At 37.6% G+C, this 20,201-nt stretch overlaps 1 protein-coding gene across 3 annotated transcripts in view; it reads left to right on the forward strand.

Annotated features, from left to right (window-relative positions):
- MAP3K20 (mitogen-activated protein kinase kinase kinase 20) overlaps positions 1 to 20,201 on the forward strand; it is a 140,365-nt gene that overhangs the window by 57,062 nt on the left and 63,102 nt on the right. For all 3 annotated transcript variants that reach the window (XM_054723531.1, XM_054723529.1, XM_054723530.1), the window contains exons 4-8: positions 3,611 to 3,712; positions 8,125 to 8,190; positions 11,666 to 11,694; positions 11,809 to 11,946; positions 17,555 to 17,641. In XM_054723531.1, coding sequence (XP_054579506.1) covers positions 3,611 to 3,712; positions 8,125 to 8,190; positions 11,666 to 11,694; positions 11,809 to 11,946; positions 17,555 to 17,641 — 422 coding nt within the window. The remainder of the gene's footprint in view (positions 1 to 3,610; positions 3,713 to 8,124; positions 8,191 to 11,665; positions 11,695 to 11,808; positions 11,947 to 17,554; positions 17,642 to 20,201) is intronic.

Below are 20,201 nucleotides of genomic sequence, written 5' to 3' on the forward strand. Positions count from 1 at the left end.
TGCCTTAAAAGATTAGCCCTGTCTTCTTCTACTCTAGTGGTAAGAACTTGGATTGTCATTGTGGAAAATAACAACTAAACACACTCAAACAAATGGATTGGATTAGGTACGTTCTTATCAATTATTTCATCTGATACTTACAATAACCCTATGAGATGGGTAAAATAATTTTTGTTTTACAAATAAGAGCCTAAAATTCTAACTTTAGTAACTTTCCCAAGTTAGTGGTAGAATCAGAGTGGTAGAAATTTCTCAGCTTGATCTTGTACAGAAGTTCCTCTTCTTGTGTGCAAGCTGTGGTTACACTGGTTCTTAAACTCAAAGGGGATGGCTGCTGTTATTTCCATCTTCTGATAGCAGGCATTTTAACATGCTTTTACTCTGGTAAGTGGTATTTTTACCTGAAGTAGTGGGTATTTTATCCCCAATTAGCTATCTTTAGATCTGTGTCTAAAATGAGTTATGTGGCAGTTTTTTCCTTGAGCTTATATTTTTTCTATTAACTTGAATACCCAATTAAGGGTTATATTGTTAGTGTCTTAGCCATGCTTAACCTTGTAGATCAGACTTCTAATTTAAAATTAAACCCTGTGTCTGACCCAGTTTCCATATTGCTCTTTGTTTCCTAGTCTGTTGTATTTACTTTTTACAGGTTGTGTTTACCTTATAAATCTGAACCCAGTTTTCTGATCCTCAGATGTAGCTTAAATTATTCTTATATAGAAGATGATAGTATGATACTCCAAAGAGGTTAGAAACTCTGCTTTTGTCTTGTGCCCTTCATGCTTAATGCTTTTGAGGATAAGATTTTTAACTTTAACTCGGTGGACTATTCAGGAAGTTTTCTAGTTTCTTTTGAGATGAGGATGAAGAGTAGAAAAAAAAAGACTTGGATCATGATGTGAATCCTTTTTCCAAGAGTTTACTCTCAGTCCCTAGGACAGTGATGGGCAACCTTTTGAGCTTGGTGTGTCAAACTTCACCAAAAAACTGAGCATAACTCGGGTAGTGTGTCACTTTGAGGAAAAAACATTATTTCGCAAATGTTTCATCCTCAGGAGCAGCAAATGTTTCATCCTCAGCATGCGGCCGCCTCAGCGGTCGCGTGTCATCAGAAATGGCTACGCGTGTCAGTGCTGACACGCGTGTCATAGGTTCGCCATCACTGCCCTAGGAGGATATGGAACAGTCATTTTTAGCTAGCATGTTCAAACTGTCTTCTCATCCAAAAGAGGGAGAAAGAATCCAAGTAATTGGATGTGTATGTTTGATTGTATTTAGTGGTGTGTTTTTTTTTAATAGACTAGCCAGTCCTTTATTTCATGAACCCTTCTAATATTTTCTACTCATAACTATTCCTACCCAAAATCTTTGGTTATCAGGGACTAGTTCTTTTTAGATCTATACTTATTTACCTGTAAGGCCAGTAAGTAACATTAAATATTAACATTAATCATTTCTTTAAAACAACACAAGTTTCAAAATTGTGAGGTAATTGTAAGTTGTGTATTTATAGCTCTTTTATTGACCTATGAGGTTGATTATTAAAGATACTTCTTAGCCAGATTTTGATGTGTTAAAATGTACTGATTTGTCTTTGTTTCTAAAGATGCTAGTTTAAATTGTTTGTTCACAAGTATCTACCAAAACAATATGTGAACTTTTCAACCAACCTTCTGCAGCATTAGGATCTAGCCATACTGAGTACATGGGTAGTAGTTAACTGAGTCAAGTTTGAGAAACTATATGGGTTGGGGGATGATAGCACTAACCTTGCCTCTTTAAATTAACACATTGGATTCAACATACAAAACATCAAAGCATCAATGTTCAGAGAACTAGAAGAGACTTTAAAGAATTAAAGGAAAGTGTGAAAACAATGAACCAACCAATAAGGAATCTCATCAAATATATAGAAAAAATTTTTAAAAGGACTCAGTGAAAATTTTGAAGTTTAAAAAGACAATAATTGAAATTTAAAATTCTCTACAATTGACTTAGCATAATTGAGATAGGAGAAAAAAAATCAGCAAACTTTAAACTAGGTCAATAGAAATTATTTAATCTGAAAAATAAAAATTTTGAAGAAAAACTAACAGAACCTTAAAGACCTATGGGACAACATCAGGTATACCAATTAATGTATAAAGCAAAGAAAGAAGAGAAGAATGGTATAAAAATAAAAAATAGAAGACTACTTGATGAAATAAAGGCCAAAAGAATCCCAAATTTGATAAAATGCATTCCTCTACGTACTTGAATGAACTCTAAGTAGGATAAAGGCAAAAGAACACACACCTAGACACATCATAGTCAAACTGTTGATAGAATCCAAGTGAAAATTCTTGAAAGTAGCAAGAAAAAAATGTCTCATGTACAAGGGAATGACAATATGATTAATGACTAACTTCTCATCTACAGCAATAGAGGCCAAAAGGCAGTAAACATTTAAAGTGCTAAAAGAAAAAACTATCCATAAAAATTATGTTTTAAAAATGAAATCAAAATAAATACATTTTTGGATAAAGAATGAAAGAATCTGTTGCTAGCAATCCTGCCTTACAAGAAAAGTTAAACTTACTATATGACCCAGAATTCCATTCCTAGGAATCTACCCAAGAGAAATGAAAATATATTTCCACACAAAAACATTTGTGAAAATTTTCATAGCAGCATTATTCATAATAGCCAAAAGCTGGGAACAATACAAATACCTATTGAGTGGTCATGAATAAACCAAATGTAAATCCATACAATGGAATATTATTCAGCAATAAAAAGGAATGAAGTGCTGATACATGCTACAGTATGAATGAACCTTGTAAACATTTTGTGAAGAGAAAGAACACAGAGAAAGACACAAAGCCCTTATATTGTAGACTCCATTATATGAAATATCTCGAAAAGGCACTGAGAAAGTAGATAATGAGAGTGGTGAATACTGTAAATGGGCACAGGGAACTGTTTAGGATGATGGAACGGTTCTAAAAATTGGATTGTGGTTGTGATTGCTCAACTATATAAATTTACTAAATATTATCAAATTGTACACTTAGAGTGGGTGAACTTTATGGTATGTAATGTATACCTCAGAGACATTTTTAAAGGCATTGTCTCACTTTCTTGGCCATTTGTGCTAAATTTTAAGGGCTGGTCTAAATTCTGGCACAGCAAAGTTGATTTATTTACATTGTCATATAAACTCTGACTTGTGTTTAGTCTTATCTATCTTACAAGAATAGCCATTTTAAAAGAAATACCCATTTACATGTCTGCCTTTGCTTCCAGTACATTCTTCCAATACACTTTTGTGTTTCTGAGTTCCATTTAAGTGACTTTTGATTTTATCCTTGGCTGAAGATTAACTATTCATTCTGTTAGTGCTTGTCTTGGACAGTTTTCTTTCCAGGATAAGACTAACTTTTAGAAACCACTTTTAGAAAAGTATATTTTTATACTTTTAGAAAACACTTTTAGAAAAGTATATTTTTATACACTTTTGATGTCTTTTGTTAAGTTCTTTAATACATCTTCCTAATGAAAATATAAAGGTTTACTTATGAGATGCCCCTTGTTTTTAATTATATGCTTATCTTTCCATTAAAAACAGAATATGCTTCCCTGGGATCACTGTATGATTACATTAACAGTAACAGAAGTGAAGAGATGGACATGGAACACATTATGACCTGGGCCACCGATGTAGCCAAAGGTAATCCTAATCCTTCGTGAATTCTTGTAGAATTCGTGGATGTCCCATCCTGACATGGTGACTTAAGTCAGAAGATTTGTTATTCTGTGTTTTTTATAAATTCTTTTTTCAGACCAAAAGTAGCAAGAATTCTGCAACTTACTGTATAGGTAATATTTTAGGCCATTGCCTTTTCACTCATGCATTCCTTTTCTCTCTTTCCATTTTTTACTTTATTTCTTTCCCTAAAACCAAGTCCCCACAAAATCAGTGTCTCCAGAACAGCCATTTTTACCACATTTTTTACCAATGTAATCGATGAGCTTGCTTGACAAATTAAGTGGAAAGATCATAATCCTGTTATTGTTCTGCAAGTCTCTACTTAGATTCAGTATGCAGAAAACATGATTTATTGTAGGATTAGTTCTACTCATTTTGTATACAGAGTAATATACTAAAAATAGTAACCACTTGCAAAAAAATTGTGATTTGTGCTACCATGTACAAGCAATTCAGATTTTATTTCATATTTAATGTAAACTTGGAAATCACCCTTGGAAATTATATATTTTTAATGCACAAAATCCCTAAACAAGGTGCCCAGTTCTTTTTCCCTCATAAATTCTTACATAGACTAATGCTTTCTGAAGCAATTTAAATTCCATTTATTTTTATCTTTTTTTTCCATTTTCCCAACTGAACATTTCTGAGTTTTATTTATAACTGTCAAAGTTGCTTTGGAAACAACATAATCTAAATAATGAACACTGATAGTTATATTTGTATTCTAACAACCTCTAGAAAGCCTGTTACTGGGACAATTAACTCCTTTGAGTTTTGCTACTCCAGATTCTATAAGCTGGGAAGTCATACAGTGACTTCCAAAAGTAACAATAGTCTTTCCTTTGGGGAATTATCTTGTTTGTTTTAAGTTTCATTACCACCTGCCAAATTCTTCAAATAATGAAAGTGGAAAAAAATATATTTTTTAAGTTTCATGCTAAATGCTGCTGCTAAATGATATTTCATTACATTATAAAAACAATAAGCTTTACATTTAGGAATGTGTACTTAACGCTTTGGCTGTGTTAATTAACTTAATTGTGTATTCATGCATCAGGCATCACAGATCAGCCTTAAAATTTCACATTCTTCAAGACATTTTCATGTAACATCACAGTCACTTCTCTGCATGTCAGTAGTACACAGGTACCGCCTGTTTGTAAGCAGGGTTATTATTACTGGGAACTGCCTGAAGCACTGTGGAAATACACTGACATGAATGTAAGTACATATATAAGCAGTCCTTGACCTAAAGCACTTCACCTTACAGACATTTGCATTTAGGGGTAAGCTCAGCCTATAACACCTATATCATTACTTAACTAGAGGCCCAGTGCACGAAATCCTGCACGGGTAGGGTCCCTAGGTCTCGCCTGCAATCAGGGCCATCTTCTGCCCACTCACCAGTCCCCAGTCCTGCCCCGCCACCTCCACCCACCCTGGTTCCTGTTGGCCAGGCGATCAATCTGAGCCTGCGGGCCAGTCGGGGGGACCAAGAGGTCGGCTTTCTGCCCGCTCGCCAGTCCCCAGTCCCACCCCACCGCCACCTACCCAGGTTCCCCATGGTTCCTGTTGGCCATGCAGCGATCAGAGCCTGTGGGCTGGTGGGGAGGGACCAAGAGGTGGTCAGTGCACCTCATAACGACTGGTCGATCCATCATTCTGGTCGTTACGCCGTTACTGTTGCTGGCCTTTTGTTATATAGGATGGCACTTAGGATGGACAGACAGCCAATAAACCAGCTGACACAGTCACTCTGGTTCCTTCTGTGCACACTCTACTTAGGCTTGCTTGGCTCCCAGCCTGTAAACCTCGTCCCTCCTGGCCCCTTGCCCTGCATAGTCCCTGTCTGAGGGGTAGTACCTCGGCTCCAGATCATCTGTCATTCCTGGAGTTTCTCAAGACCGCTGGCACTCAATATCAGGGGGACAAAGAGGAGAAGAAACAGGGCTAAGTAGCAAACTGGAACCAGAGGCCAAGAATAGGGATGGAGAGAACTTGAGTGGATCATGGGACAGTGTCCAAAACTACAAAGTAATAAGATCATGTTTTTGTGGCTGGTGAATTGATCCAAAAGGCGAGTTCTAATGTGCTTGGCCAACGCTCAGTAGAGTGAGGCAGAGAAGATACTTGTTTGTTTACAGTTACAAGTCATACTTCCTATTTAAGATGGGCTATAAAAGGAAGAAGAAGTCAGTGCTATTGGAATGACTTCAAACCTCTCCGATAAAGCTATATGTAGAAGTTGGAGATTAAATAGGAAGGCTTGATTTTCATTTATTCCGTTGCAAATTCAGCTATGTACCTTTCAGTCTGACCAAGATTGAAGGCACTATAGTAACAAGATGCTGAGAAATCAAAGAATGAACAATTCATTTTAAGGAAGAGCTGGTTCATGCATTTTGACATAGGCACTGCACCATCACTGCAGAGAGAATGCCTCTCAAAACCAAAAAGGTTCTCTTCTTTTGGGGTGGAGAGAGGGGTGGAGAGAGGAGTGGAGGAGGGCAAGCCAGCAAGCATATCTGAAAATTTTGCACTTCAATGAGCATTGTGTAAGAGGAACAATTCAAGCAGATAAACCTGCATCCAGTCTCCAAATGGTCATCATTGATTCCAAATCTCTTCCAAATGATACCAGTCATATCTTTTTTAGGAAACCCTGAATCTTAAAAACGGATGAAGGTATTTTCAGCCTTCTTAATTGTTTACAATAAAAATAAGGCAGAATTACAGATGGCACTATAAAAACAAATTAAATAGAATTTTATATGATTGTGATTACTACCATGTTTATGAACACTAAATATTCTGTAAGTGTGTGCTGTGTATTATACACAATAATTTATGCGACTTCTTTTCATAATATCTGCCATGAGGAGAAAAGTGCCAATATTTAAAGCTTTTATACTTGAGTGTTGTTGTTTTTGAAATCCTTAGTTGTCACAAGTGTAGGAAATGTCTACTTGTACCTCTAATAATAATTAAACCAGTTCTACCTGAAAATAGTAATTCGGGAATTTGATTCTTAAAGCAAGAGAGAGAGAACTATGAAATTCAGTCATAAAAATTATTAAAAGTTACCCAAGTTGTAGCTATTGAATTTTCACAGTTTGTAGTATGCAGAACTTCTTATTAGATTTCCTTTATTCCAATTACATTGTGTTTAGGATCATTTAAATCAGTAATACTTTTTTGTTAAGTTGACTCTTTTCAGGAATATCTTTATATGGCAGGAGTTTAAATTCTCTTATATTCTTTGTTCTTTCATGATTCTTCAATATGTAATAATCAGATTAGCAGACACATGATAGATTATTTTTATAATTAACCTTTATAAAATTGAACTTCTCTATGTATTTAAAAAAGAACCAAAGCCTATTATGTTTAACGGATAATTTATTTCAAAAAGGAGCCTGTCTGATTTGGAAAGGGGAGGCGCTATTTCTTCTATTACTTAGAAAAGACAAAGTGAGAAATAAAAGGAGGGGAAATTTTCCATAGAAAATGTTCTTTATCTTTATTCTAATGGGGTAGACAATACATAAGTACAAAAAAAAAAAAAGTCAAACACTACTAAAGGGGTAAGTGTGAAATATGTGTCTTTCAAAGTATAATTTTTTATTCAAAATAATAAAACTCCATTTAATTTCTGTGGATCCAATTTACTGAAGTAACGTGATTTATATTCTAAACATGTTGAAGAAGAATTTGGAGTGCCTATAAATATAGATTATCTCGAAGATTTATTCTTGTAAGAAGGATAAAATATTTTGTAACTACTATATATTATTTTTCTATCTGAGGATCATAAAATCCTTTAGCAACCACAGCTGAGGAATCCAGCCAGTTCTCCCCAGACACACATACACACACACACTCACAGCCCCACCTCCACCCCCAGGGTCTCACTGGAATGAGCACTGGGAAAATCAGCCAGGCTGCAGCTAACTGGGTGACCGGAGACATCCAAACGAAAACAGAACACCTCGGTCAGAACTTACCGATTTAGAAGGCAGTGGAATACCTTAGTCATTGGAACAGTTCTTCCAGTTGTAACTGTGCTATTTTGGTGCAGACTCCAGAAAATAAGGTGTCCTTATTAGGTATTATAAGAAGCTGGCTTTACCCACAATCAGATTCCAACTTCCAAGAGATCAGACATATGTCTTCCTTAGCATATGGATTTTCCTTACGTAGACACATCTTGTCTCTATTTCATCAGGCCTAATGTAGACATGTCTTCCCTCTGTTTTATTGAATCCTTTGCAAAATGTGAATGTTACTGCTGATGTTTAAAATAGAAAGGTAATATTGATACAGTGTTGAAAAACAGTATTAATGGGCCTTTCTTCCCTCTGTATAAAAAGGAATGCACTATTTACATATGGAAGCTCCTGTCAAGGTGATTCACAGAGATCTCAAATCAAGAAACGGTAAATTTTTTATTTTGCCTATTTTATTTCAAAATACATGCACCTGTGTATAAAAATAAGAATCATACTTTTCATATCTTTTGCAACCTGCTGTTTTGACTAACCACTGATACCATGAAAATCTTTCCACTCTTAATAAATATCAAACTTCTCCATATTATTTGAAGAGGTTACATAGTATTTCACTGTATGAATAGTGCAGTGTAGATATGCGGTTTGTTTACATTTTTTTCTATGACAAAAAAAAAGGTTGAGCTTAATATTTTTCAGCAAAATTTTTCAACACATCCTTAATTACTTTTTTAGAATCGTTTTCTGAAAGAGCTATTGCTGGATCAAAGCACCAACTCGTGTATTTCTAGTCTCCTATTTTTAGACGGTTCTCTGTACTAGTGGTTTTGAGTTTTGTCCTTGTTACTTCTGAATTATTTGGTGTAAATCTTTTATGGCAGTCATGTTACCTGGAGTAGTGCCCAAAAGTGATCAGCACATTTAGGAGTTTAGAAATTAAAGCCTTACTCTTTCTTTCTTCTCTCCTTCAGAACTTTCTAAAGTTTATTTATGATCCTGCAATATGGAGAGAGAGCATTTTAAAATGACTTGCAAGGTCAGACGTAAGTTACCTTCAAGTAGGAGTGGAACAGAATGGTTCTTCCATCACGTCACTTGAAAGTTAATGGAAAAAGGCAGTAGGATTATATCTCGAGCCAGCACGAGCTGAAGTAGACATCAGAGTTTGCTACTTGTAAAAAGCACCTTGCTATCAATTCAATTACATGCTTTAATTGAATCGTTTACATGCATTCTACGTGATTCTTCTAAGTAAGCAGGAAGAGAACTATTTACTTTTAGGAAAATTTTAAATCACTGCCTTTAAAATGGGTGTATACTAATAGTGCCATCCTTAGAATGGGTAGTTATGGTAAGTGGAGGGAGAGGAGCAGGGAATTGAACAGCTACCCTTGCTCCTGTCCCAGGACTGTGAGGTTTCTGGGGGTGGAGAAAGGGATGCTGTTGGCAGCTGCCACTCATCAGGCTGTACCACCAGGTTGGCCCTGCCAGTCGGCTGTGGCTCTAGGTTATCACTTATCCTCTGGCTCTCCTTAGACCTAGCGTTCAGGCGCTAAACACTTTTGACATGTAGTTGGCTAACAGGAAGTCATTAAAAATAATCTAGAATCTTGTAGGAACTCCTAGAGTTTTATGACTTTAAAATTTTTAGTTCTACTCAGGATTTCTCTCTAAGCAAGTTATTTGATTTCTCTCCTTTTAATCTGCTTTGTCTCTATATCATGAATATCTCATAAGAAGAGAATGATTAAATTATGGGTGAGTTTTCTTCATGCTGTCACTATGAAAACTAAATAACAATGGAGAATGTCCCTATTTCTTAAAACTACAATTTGTATAGTAATTTGATGGGAAAACACATACACATTGAAATAATATAGACCTATTTTAACTTTTTTTTTCCTGGAAGGGGGAATAGCAAGACTTTTATTTTCTGTATTATATGTTTTTATAATCTTAGATATTTAAAAATGAGTACTTTCAATATTATAATAAGAAAAAGTAATAGAGGGATTTTAAAATAACTAAATATAGTATTATCAATTTTTATCTGAAATAGTTTATAGCTTATATATAGTATTATATTTACCCTTAGCCTATTTATATATATTAGATCATGCAAAGATTACCCCTACCCACCCCCCAGTTATCAAGGTCATTAAGAACAGCCAATAAGTACCAGTCATCTACCATGTTCAAGACACTGCATGACTTACCAAAAAAAATGCCCAAAACACTTCATTCTTCAGGGTCCTTGTCCTCTCCCTCTTTAAAAAAATATTTTGTTGTTGATTTCAGAGAGGAAGGGAGAATGAGAGATAGAAACATCAATGATGGGAGAAATTATTGATCAGCTGCATCCTGCATGACCCACACTGGGGATTGAGCCCACAACCTGGGCATGTGCCCTGAGTGGGAATCGAACCATGACCTCCTGGTTGATGCTCAAACACTGAGCCATGCTAGCCGGGCTCCTCTCCCTCTTTATCTTTTTACTCTCTTTCTCTCTCCTATAAAAGCCCTATATGCATATTAATATTCCCAAACAGATCCCAACTTCAAAACTATATATCTATCTGCTTATTGGATGTGGCCACGTTTGATGTGATTCTAAGATGTATTTAGTCCAAAGTATTGATCTTTTCATCTTCTCTCTATCCCCTAAAAAATTATTCCTGCCTTCCCTTTCTCAGGAAGTGGCAATGCCAGCTGCCTAAACCAGGAATTAGATGAAAAGGAATTACAGCTTGATTCCAGAGCTCCTGTTCAACCATTACGCCCCATTGCCTCCTTATTTGATTGCATCCTTGAGTCCTTCTCCCCCATATCCTGTTGTCCAGGCCCAGTTGGTTCTGCCTCCTTCATGTTTTTGGACTTTGGTCCACGCCTGCCCTTTCCCCCAGCCGCCTGCAGGCATCCTCATCCCTCTCTTGGACTAGGCCTGGCACGCACAGGTCTCCTTGCCTCCAGTTCTGTTTTTCTCCAATATACTCTCCCCTCTGCACATCAGACCACTCATTCCTCTGCTGAAAGTCATTCACTGGCTCTCCATTTCTCTCAGAGGCTCTTCTGGAGCTGGCCCCTGTCTTCCAAAATCGCATGCCTATTTCTCTGCTGACCTTTTTTTTGTAAGGCTCTTTCTTCTGCCTAGAAAACTACTTTTTCTCCCCCAGCTCTCTAGTCTCTGGTTAATCCCAATTTGTTCTTTTAGTCTCAGCATAAGCATCATTTCTTCCAGAAAGCACCCTCTGACCTGCTTACAGTTAGCTATCCCTGCTTGTTAGTTACATGGCAATCTCTCCTTTCAGCGTGGAATTTCTCCCACTTTATTATAGATGTGTCTTTTATCGTCTCTCCCATTAGGAGGTAAGCTCCATAAGAGCAGAGACAATGATAGAGTTGTTTACCTTTTTCTTCCAGAATGGAGCACGTGGCATTGCTCAGAAAATATTTGTTAAGTAAATGAATGTATGAATAACTGAATGAATGAATATTGTCCTTGCCTTCAAGAAAATTACTCTTCACTTGTGAGGAAAAAAAACATATATACTATGAAGTAATAAAACTACTGACTTCCTTAGTACCTTGTTGGCGGCCTAGCGGCAGACCCCAAGTAAAATTTTGGTTCTCCTGATTACTACTAATCTATATTTTTTTGCCAGACAGTACTACATTTGATTTAACTAAATGTCTTAGAAGCCTTTTTAAGTACCTCATGGAATTGTTGTTTTGATTTTGTTTTCATATCAGCTCCTTCTTTCAGAATCTTTCAAAGTACAGTAACCACTTTAATTTTACCCATCATGATGCTATATGGAAGATAGAAATAGAACTTTATGATATTTCAGTATAAGATAAACAAAGTAGATGATTTTCATAATTTATCTTTTTTCTTTTTTTTTAGTTGTTATAGCTGCTGATGGGGTATTGAAGGTAGGACTATTTCTTTTAATTTTAAAAAATTGTGAATTTCAGAGGTAGGTGTTTATGACTGTGTTTTTTATTAGTCATGAAATAGAAAGTTGATACTTATTTCTTTTTTCTCAGATCTGCGATTTTGGTGCCTCTCGGTTCCATAACCATACAACACACATGTCCTTGGTTGGAACTTTCCCGTGGATGGCTCCAGAAGTTATCCAAAGTCTTCCTGTGTCTGAAACATGTGACACATATTCCTATGGTGTGGTGAGTTCATTTTTCATTTCTTGTTGCTAAAGGAAATACAAAAAGCAAACAAACTACAGAAGTGGGATGCAACAATTTAACACAGTTTTAAGACAATGATTTTTTTTTAAAATATATTTTATTGATTTTTTACAGAGAGGAAGGGAGAGGGATAGAGAGCCAGAAACATCTATCAGCTGCCTCCTGCACACCCCCTACCAGGGATGTGCCCGCAACCAAGGTACATGCCTTTGACCGGAATCAAACCTGGGACCCTTGAGTCCGCAGGCCGATGCTTTATCCACTGAGCCAAACCGGTCAGGGCTGATGTTTCTTGTGGAATGCCTGGCACAGTGTAATTACTAGAATGTTTACTTTGATCACTTTTATGCATCTGAGCTATTTTGTCCTCTGCTGAGGGGAAGCCAGTGCCACTTCGAAGAGGCAACTTAGATGGAACCTAAGCTGGTGTTGGGCCTGAGGCACCCTGTGGCGAGTGCTTTCCCGGGTCGACATGTCTGTAGAGTAAGTCAATGGTAAAGTGGATTATTTGGAACAGGACTTCATTGTAGTGGAGCAGGAGCCAGCAAACATTGTCTATAAAAGACAAGATAGTAAATACTTTAGACTTCGAGGGCCATTCATAGTCTTTATTGCATTTTGTGTGTGTGTTGGGTGTGGGTTTTTTTTAAACCCTTTAAAATGTTAGCACCAGTCTGCGTTCCTCAGCAGGCCACACTTTACAGACCCCTCTGTGGAACAAGAGGGATGGAAGATGAGCACCACGGCTGAAGAACAGTTCAGAGTGACTCAGAAAAGACCCCACTTCTCACTGCTTTCACTTGCCCATGCACATAAATATACATCAGCATAGTTGGGTGATTATAGTTTTTAAATGATTTTGCACATTTACGTAAGTTAAGACTTGAGGCTCATTTTAGCACCCCACAGTCCTCATACAGGGCTTTCATTTTTACAAGGCTCCCCACATCGTGGAATTTCCTGACCTCAGAAGTTTTACGCCTGGAAGACACGACTATGAGTTATGCATAGAGTGAGCTTTTGGTTTTAGTATTATTTCATTTACGAAAACAAACTTCACCCATTGCCTTCTTCTAAAGGCTTACCGTGGCAGGGACTGTAGTGTGAAACGGGCCCGCCTGCTTTCCTTTAGCTGAAGTAGAATCTTAGTTGCAGTAGCCAAGAAAAACAAATCCCTCTTCACATGTAAACCGTAAAAGATGCTGAGAGGTGACTCCTGTTTGCGGAGCTCAGGATTTCTTCCGATTCCATTTAAAATCTCTTCCACTCGCACCCATAGACCCCTCATGCTAAACACAGTTTGAACCCCCTTTCCGAAGCTGCAAATGCTCGGTTTGGTTTATTTAAGAGCTTTCCTTCCAGTGACTGTGCAGTGCCTTCCGGTCGTCGGGCCTGGGCATTTCTCTTTGGGAATTAGGTTTCCTACTTGTTTCCTGACCCTGCCTTTGTTTTGTTTTGAGGGATTTAACAAATGCTTAATAAATGGTTCTGTCAAGTAATTTAACTAATTTCAGCACCTGCTTCTGAATATCAGTTTTACATTCATGTTAGGGTGAAAACAGAAATGCTTTTCAGTGAACCTGTTCGTTTTAAAACAGCTTCTGTTTTACTGTATTGAAGAGAGTGCTGGTTATTCTTACCCCATAGCTATATAGGCAGAATTCCATTCAGAAAAGTGCATATATCCTAATTTAATAATAAATGGAAATTGGGCTTTTATTTAATTCTGACCCCTTCACACATTCTGTTCTAGATAAACACCATTAGTGAAAGAAAAAGTACCAGGCCTGCTTTCCAGAGCCTTTGTGTTTAAACAATCAGTAATAAAAAAGAAAACCAAGAAGGTATTCCATGTTCGATGTAGGTGTTACCTAAAAGCAGGAGAGGACAGTGGTTCGGGAGGGGCCAGGTTGGTTTCAGAAGTTCGCAATGTATAAATTTTGAGAAGGATACCAAGCTAGGAAAGCAATGTGGTTATTTAGAATTTTTGATGTCCTTTCAAAACTAGGTGAGTAGCCAGGACTTATTTCTCCGAAGGAGCATCTCTTTGCATAAATGATCCCATAATATATTAAAACTCTGTTCTGTTCTTTGAGCCCCCCCACACTCACAACAGTCACAGACAGATGAATAAGACCATTTAAAAAAGTTGTCTTTGCCCTGACTGGTTTGGCTCAGTGGATAGAGCGTCAGCCTGTGGACTGAAGGGTCCCGGGTTCGATTTCAGTCAAGGGCATGTACCCTGGTTGCGGGCACATCGCCAGTAGGGAGTGTGCAGGAGGCAGCTGATTGATGTTTCTCTGTCATCGATGTTTCTGGCTCTCTATCCCTCTCCCTTCCTCTCTGTGAAAAATCAATAAAATATATATATTTTTAAAAAGTTGTCCTTTTTGGAAACCCACCCCCAAGTTCCCAATATATTTTTGCTTTTTTTTCTTAGACTTGCTGTAGGAATGTAGCCCCTAATATTATCAAAGTCCCTAGCCCTCCCCAGCTTGCTAATCCTGTTCCTTCTGAACACATGGCAAGACTAACCAGCCCTAAAATAAATGGGCTGCGAATGCCAGGAATGGGTCTTGTGATCCTTCCTTCCAAGCTGGTACACTTTGCTAGGCAGGCAGTTGTTTCTCTCTTTATTTTAGAAGAGATTTTTCTACCCTCTTCTCATGACGGCTCTCGAAGGACCAAACCAGGAGTATTTAGTAGGTTACCCACATACTCAAGGAAAGCAATCATCGTTGTGGAAGCAGCCTCTGAGAACACAGGCCAGGCACTCTCTGAAAACAAAGCTTCCCTGATGACAGAGCAGAAAGCATTACCTTTTGAGAAGCTGCTCAGCCAAACCAGGTTTGAAAATAAGAGTGGCTGAGAGAGCACGCGTCACCGCCGGTCTGGCCTGGGAGCCCTGCTCCAGAGCGGGCAGCTCAGGTAACCGCTTCCCATTATTTGTAAAAGCCACGGCAGGAAAAGTACACTGCCTGGTCCAAGTTTCTCTTCTGTAAACTGAAAATAGAAAATTTCCTTGTGAGCAGTTTAAATGGGAGGGCGTCTCAATATAAAACAAGCTGGAAAATATGTTCAGGGTGAAAGGTCATAATGTTTGGCCTGCATCCCCATAACTGATATTTTCGGGCAGAGTCGAATATATTTTTAGACCTCCAGATGACTTCCTCAACAAAGTTGCCTTTTTGTGTGCCAAATGTCATCGGGTTTAGTGTAGGAAAAGCTCTTGTCCTGTCTCAGACCTCCTACTCTTTGATACATTCCTGGATCTGGTGAGTTAATTATAGGAAGTCAGGGGATGTGCTGATACTGGAATTAGACGACGGACCTCCTTTGGGCTTCAGAACTGAGCGGTTCATGACGCCATCCCCGGTAGGTTTACCTCCATCAAGTGGCTCCCTCAGCTAGAGTAGCTCTTTAGAGACACGGAGAGGGAGGAAAGTGAAACTGTCTTATTTTCCCAGAGTTAGAACTCTTAGAGAAGTATTCACTACGATCTTATTAGATTTTGGACATTTTCCAACTGCATACTTTGGAATCAAGAATGACATAAATCTTTTTCTGCTGTTATTCCCTGAGCTCTTGGTTTTGCATTTTCCCTCACAAAACCGGGTCTGTCTTCATGTCTGGACGTGCACAATATACTGTGCGTGCGGGCCGGACTCCGAAAGGGGGGCGCGAGACTGCTCATCTGAACGTTTTGGATCTGGTGCATTTGATTTATTTGAGCCTGATTCCCATTCTCCTTAGGAATGTCAAGTCCATTAATTTACTTGCGCTTCATATCCCTTCCCCTCCCCAAACCCAACACCAGGGGAGCGGTAAATACCACGAAGTGAGGAGCTCCATTTCCTGCTCGGCCCTCTCCAAGCCCCTGCCCCTGCCCGGTGCCGGCCTCCGTCAGGGGTGATTGCACACCTGCCTCGTCCTTCCTTTACTTACAGTCTGCCCTAGAGTCATCTCCTTCTGGGATGCCCCTTACCTTTTCCTCATCTCTTCTGTTCCTCAAATAGAATTATTCAGTAGCTCCTCAAAAGAAGTACCTCACACATTTGATTAAAAGCCCAAAGAGGCTTCAGTGAATTTTTTTTTCTCCTGCGTGAGCAGCATCTGCCAATTTCCCTGATTTTCCTGCTAATTATCTTCATGTCAGCCAGAATTCATTGAAAATGTTATGGCTCGAATAACATGTATGGCTCACGTAGCATTGACCGAGGAAATAGTGGATATAGAGCTAAAGGTTTATAGGAGTTGCTGGAGTGCAGTATATATCTTCAGTCTATATTCTTACTTAGAAATTTTGTTTGTTTTTAGAACCAGATAAATTTACATCAGAACTGCTGAGTTTGTTTCTGCCATGGCCCCACCCCTGAAATATGGCATGTCACCTTCTCCCTGTGCTTCAGCTTTTCCTTCTGTAGGGTGACATGGGGTTGAGAGTTTGACCTTCAGGGTGAGACAGCAGGTTCCTGTTCAAGCTCTGCCACTTGATAACTGAGTGTTGTGGGCAAGTTTATTTAACCTTCTATAAGCCCTAGTTTCCTCATCTATAAAATGAGGATACTATCTCTCCAGTGGGTCAATGTTAATCTTGATATTATATCTAAAGGGTTTAACAGTGCCTGGAACATGATCAGTCAATAAATGATAGTGGTTGTTAGGATTATTATTGATAAAATCATAATTACTTTTCTTTTTGCACTTCACAAAGTATTGGTAAACTCAAATTTTGATGCTCAATTGTATAAATAGAGAAAATAACTGGGCGTAAAAATCTCCATTACTTAATGTTTAAAATGAAACCAAAATCATTGGCTGCTCTCAGCCTTCCCAGAATCAATTTGCTTTTTTTGGGCACGCCAGTGCCAATTTATTAATCATGCTGATCTCAAGGATGCGGGCAGATGGACACACACATCGATTCTCTCTCTCTCACACACACACACACATTCTCAGTCTGTAATGTACATAAAGTATTTATTACATTTTAGAATATAGTATTAACAAATTATGGATGAAAATTAATCCCTTAGACTAACACATTTTGAGATTTTCTCCAAAACACAAAATCTAAATGTTACAATTTTGCAAGTACCTGCTATTATGGGATAAGTGGGTTAGCCAGTGATTTAGATTTGGGGCTTGATTGTTTTTTATGATGAGACCATATTGGACCTTTAAAAATGTTTTAATTCCTAGTTATTATTTATTTTATAGTGAAACGTATCAGAGATTGAACGTGGGAAGAGTTTTAACTAACAAAATATAAAATCTAATTTATGGGTATACGTGAGAATTCTAATAACTTACAAGATAAAGTTAAATCACTTAAGTCCATTGTTCTCATAAAAATTGAAGTTTGGCTCTAGATGTTCTAATTTCTAAATCAGAATTTTTTTATTTAAAAAATGTATGTAATATATGGAAGGAGTCCCATGCATGAATATATACATTTTGCCCAAGTTTCTACAGATGGGATTGGTTGTGTCTGGTAATTGGATACAGTTAAGTGTTACATAAAGTTTCAGTAATATGCCAAAATATAAAGTACAAGAATAAAAATTCCATTTTCTTTTTGTTCCAGGTTCTCTGGGAGATGCTAACAAGGGAGGTCCCCTTTAAAGGTTTGGAAGGATTACAAGTAGCTTGGCTTGTAGTGGAAAAAAACGAGGTAAGACTACGATTCTCCATTCAGGTACATAGATCAGAAAACAGTATTGGGGTTTTGCAAAAGACTTTTTCATCTTCTTCAAATTGAAAGTAAGTTCACGCTTATGGAAAGATTAGCAGTAGGAGCTAACACAAAGGGTCAAAGTGATGTTATTCCTCATGAATGGACCCTTTACATCTAATTGTTGCAGCTTCACGTCGTGATGCTGTAGATCAAAAATTGTACAAGTACTGTACTAGTTTCTCAGTCTCAATTGTAAAACCTAGGGGTTTGTTCTTAGTGATGAAAGAAGCCATTGCGTCCAAGGTAGGGGAACAGTTTAACTCCATCTCCTGCGTTTAGGACATCTTTTTTACTGGCTGGGAGTTGATATATCTGTAAGAGACCTTCAGCTACTTCAACTTACCTCTCCCAGCAGGAGTCACTATAGTACAAGAAACTGTCGCTTAGATGAGAATTTCAAAAATAAAAGAAGAAAAAATAGTTTCAAAAAAGGGAAAAATTACAGTTTTGCCACCTACGTTGAGCACTACATTGAAGATGAGCTCCTCGCTGGAATTGCCGAGGCAGTGGCATAACTGTGCGCTTCTTCATGCAGAGCCTTTCCATTTCAAAAGAACTTCAGTGGCGTAAACACCGTTTGTGCTGTGTCCCCAGCCTCGCTTTTCTTCTTCCCACAAATTGAGGCTTTCAGTTAGTTGGACCTATGAGCCTACATCAGAGAACATGGTACATTCATATCAAAGAGAGCAACTACGTTTTGAAAGGTTTAAAATTGTGACTGAAACGCACAGCCATGGAAATTTTCAGCATACGGATGAAGCATCCAGTTACCAGGGTATTAGGAGAACTTAGATCATGTCATGGAAGCACGCGGTTGTCTTTGCAATGCAAAACAACTTCATTGCACAGAACTTGTTCATTTCCAAACCTGGTGTGTGCCCCCTACAAAGGGTACGAGTGTAACCTGAGGATAAAATAATTTGCAAAAGATGAATATCTATAGAGAGAGAGTCCCTTTTTAATGCTTTAAAAGAATTAGATAGATCTACCCCCCATGTGAGTGCAGGAACAAACTAGATTAATCAAACAGCTGCTATTGACTAAGAGAGAGCAGGTTTCCATATTTTAGATCACATAATCCAGAGTGATTAATTTGTCCTCCTGAGCCATTGGGAATGGATGAAATGTTCGTGATAACTGAACTTGGTAGGAGAGCGCTGCCAATTTAAGAAAAATTAAAAGGAGTTACGTTCAAGAATGTGTCTTACTCATTGTTTCACTGGAACTGCTCTGTTTTAATTAAATGTGGGAGTAATTCCTGGTGTGTTATGAAATCAGGCCTCGCATACAGGAGAACTGATATTTTCATGATATGAAAACCCACTTGTTCTGTTCTGTTTCTTTTGCCAGCGAGATGATTAGATATTTGGTTCTGGGTTTACAAATGAGAGTGAAGAAAATTATTGACCTTCTGTTGACTTTGGAGCAGAGCACTCAATATCATTTTTTCCTCTCTACCTTGTTTCAAGATAAACTCTTTTTAAAGCTAACTGGACCCTCCAAATATGTATAGAATAATTAATCATTTAAGTGACATTTCATCTAAAGGATGGCAGAATAAGTATAAATCTAAAGTACTTTCAAAACATTTTGGAGTGTCCATCAAGGAATTTTAAAGCTGAAGAGAAAAATGAATTTAGAAGGTGCCTTTGGATAGTTGACTGAGAATCATCCATAACCTTCAGAACCTCCTCAACATGTATACAAGGAGGCCATCTTTCCCTTATCTCCAGAGACCCCCTGAAGTAGACTACTGTTTTATCCATGGTGTGATCTTATGATCAGCTAATAACTGATGGAGACTGCTCAAATCTCTCATACTGTAGTTATCACATATACTAGTAAGTTGAAAAAACCCATAAGGTGAAATAAGTTTTCTCAATTTTCTAATGAACTTCAGGAAAACTGGGCACTACAAATATATTTATTTATCTGTCCTTACTGTGCACAATATTTATTTGTCACAAATATGAAAATTAAGCATAAATGTAGTTTCCATTGCCATTGAAGGTGTCTTGGGTTATTGAGTTGAAAAGACAAAGCTGTGGTTTTTTTAAAACAAGCCTCATTAAACAAAGGATGGTATGTTTAAATTTTCAGGGAGATATTTAAAATGTGAACTAGTCACCCTAGAATGTACCTATATCCAAATATTAGAGTTATCTTTTCTTATTAACATGTTATTCTAAAGAAATGACAGAGTCACAGGAAGTTGAAAAATATCAAGAATTTCTGTGTACTCTCCCCCCAACTTCCCCCACCAGTGACACGTAGGCATAGTATATCAAAACCTGGAAGTGGACATTGAAACATTACTCTTAACAAGACTGTAGACCTTATTTGGTTTCACCATTTAAGGTTGATTTTTGCATCTATAGGAAGATAGTACTGTCTAAAAATTATATCTGAAGGTCTTTGCTTCTAAACCCTAAATAATGAAATAAAATCTTTAAACAATAGTTTTTTCTAATATTAAATCCTATTAAAACCAGATACA

The sequence above is a fragment of the Eptesicus fuscus genome, chromosome 11 (assembly GCF_027574615.1).
Source record: "Eptesicus fuscus isolate TK198812 chromosome 11, DD_ASM_mEF_20220401, whole genome shotgun sequence".
Classification (NCBI taxonomy): domain Eukaryota; kingdom Metazoa; phylum Chordata; class Mammalia; order Chiroptera; family Vespertilionidae; genus Eptesicus; species Eptesicus fuscus.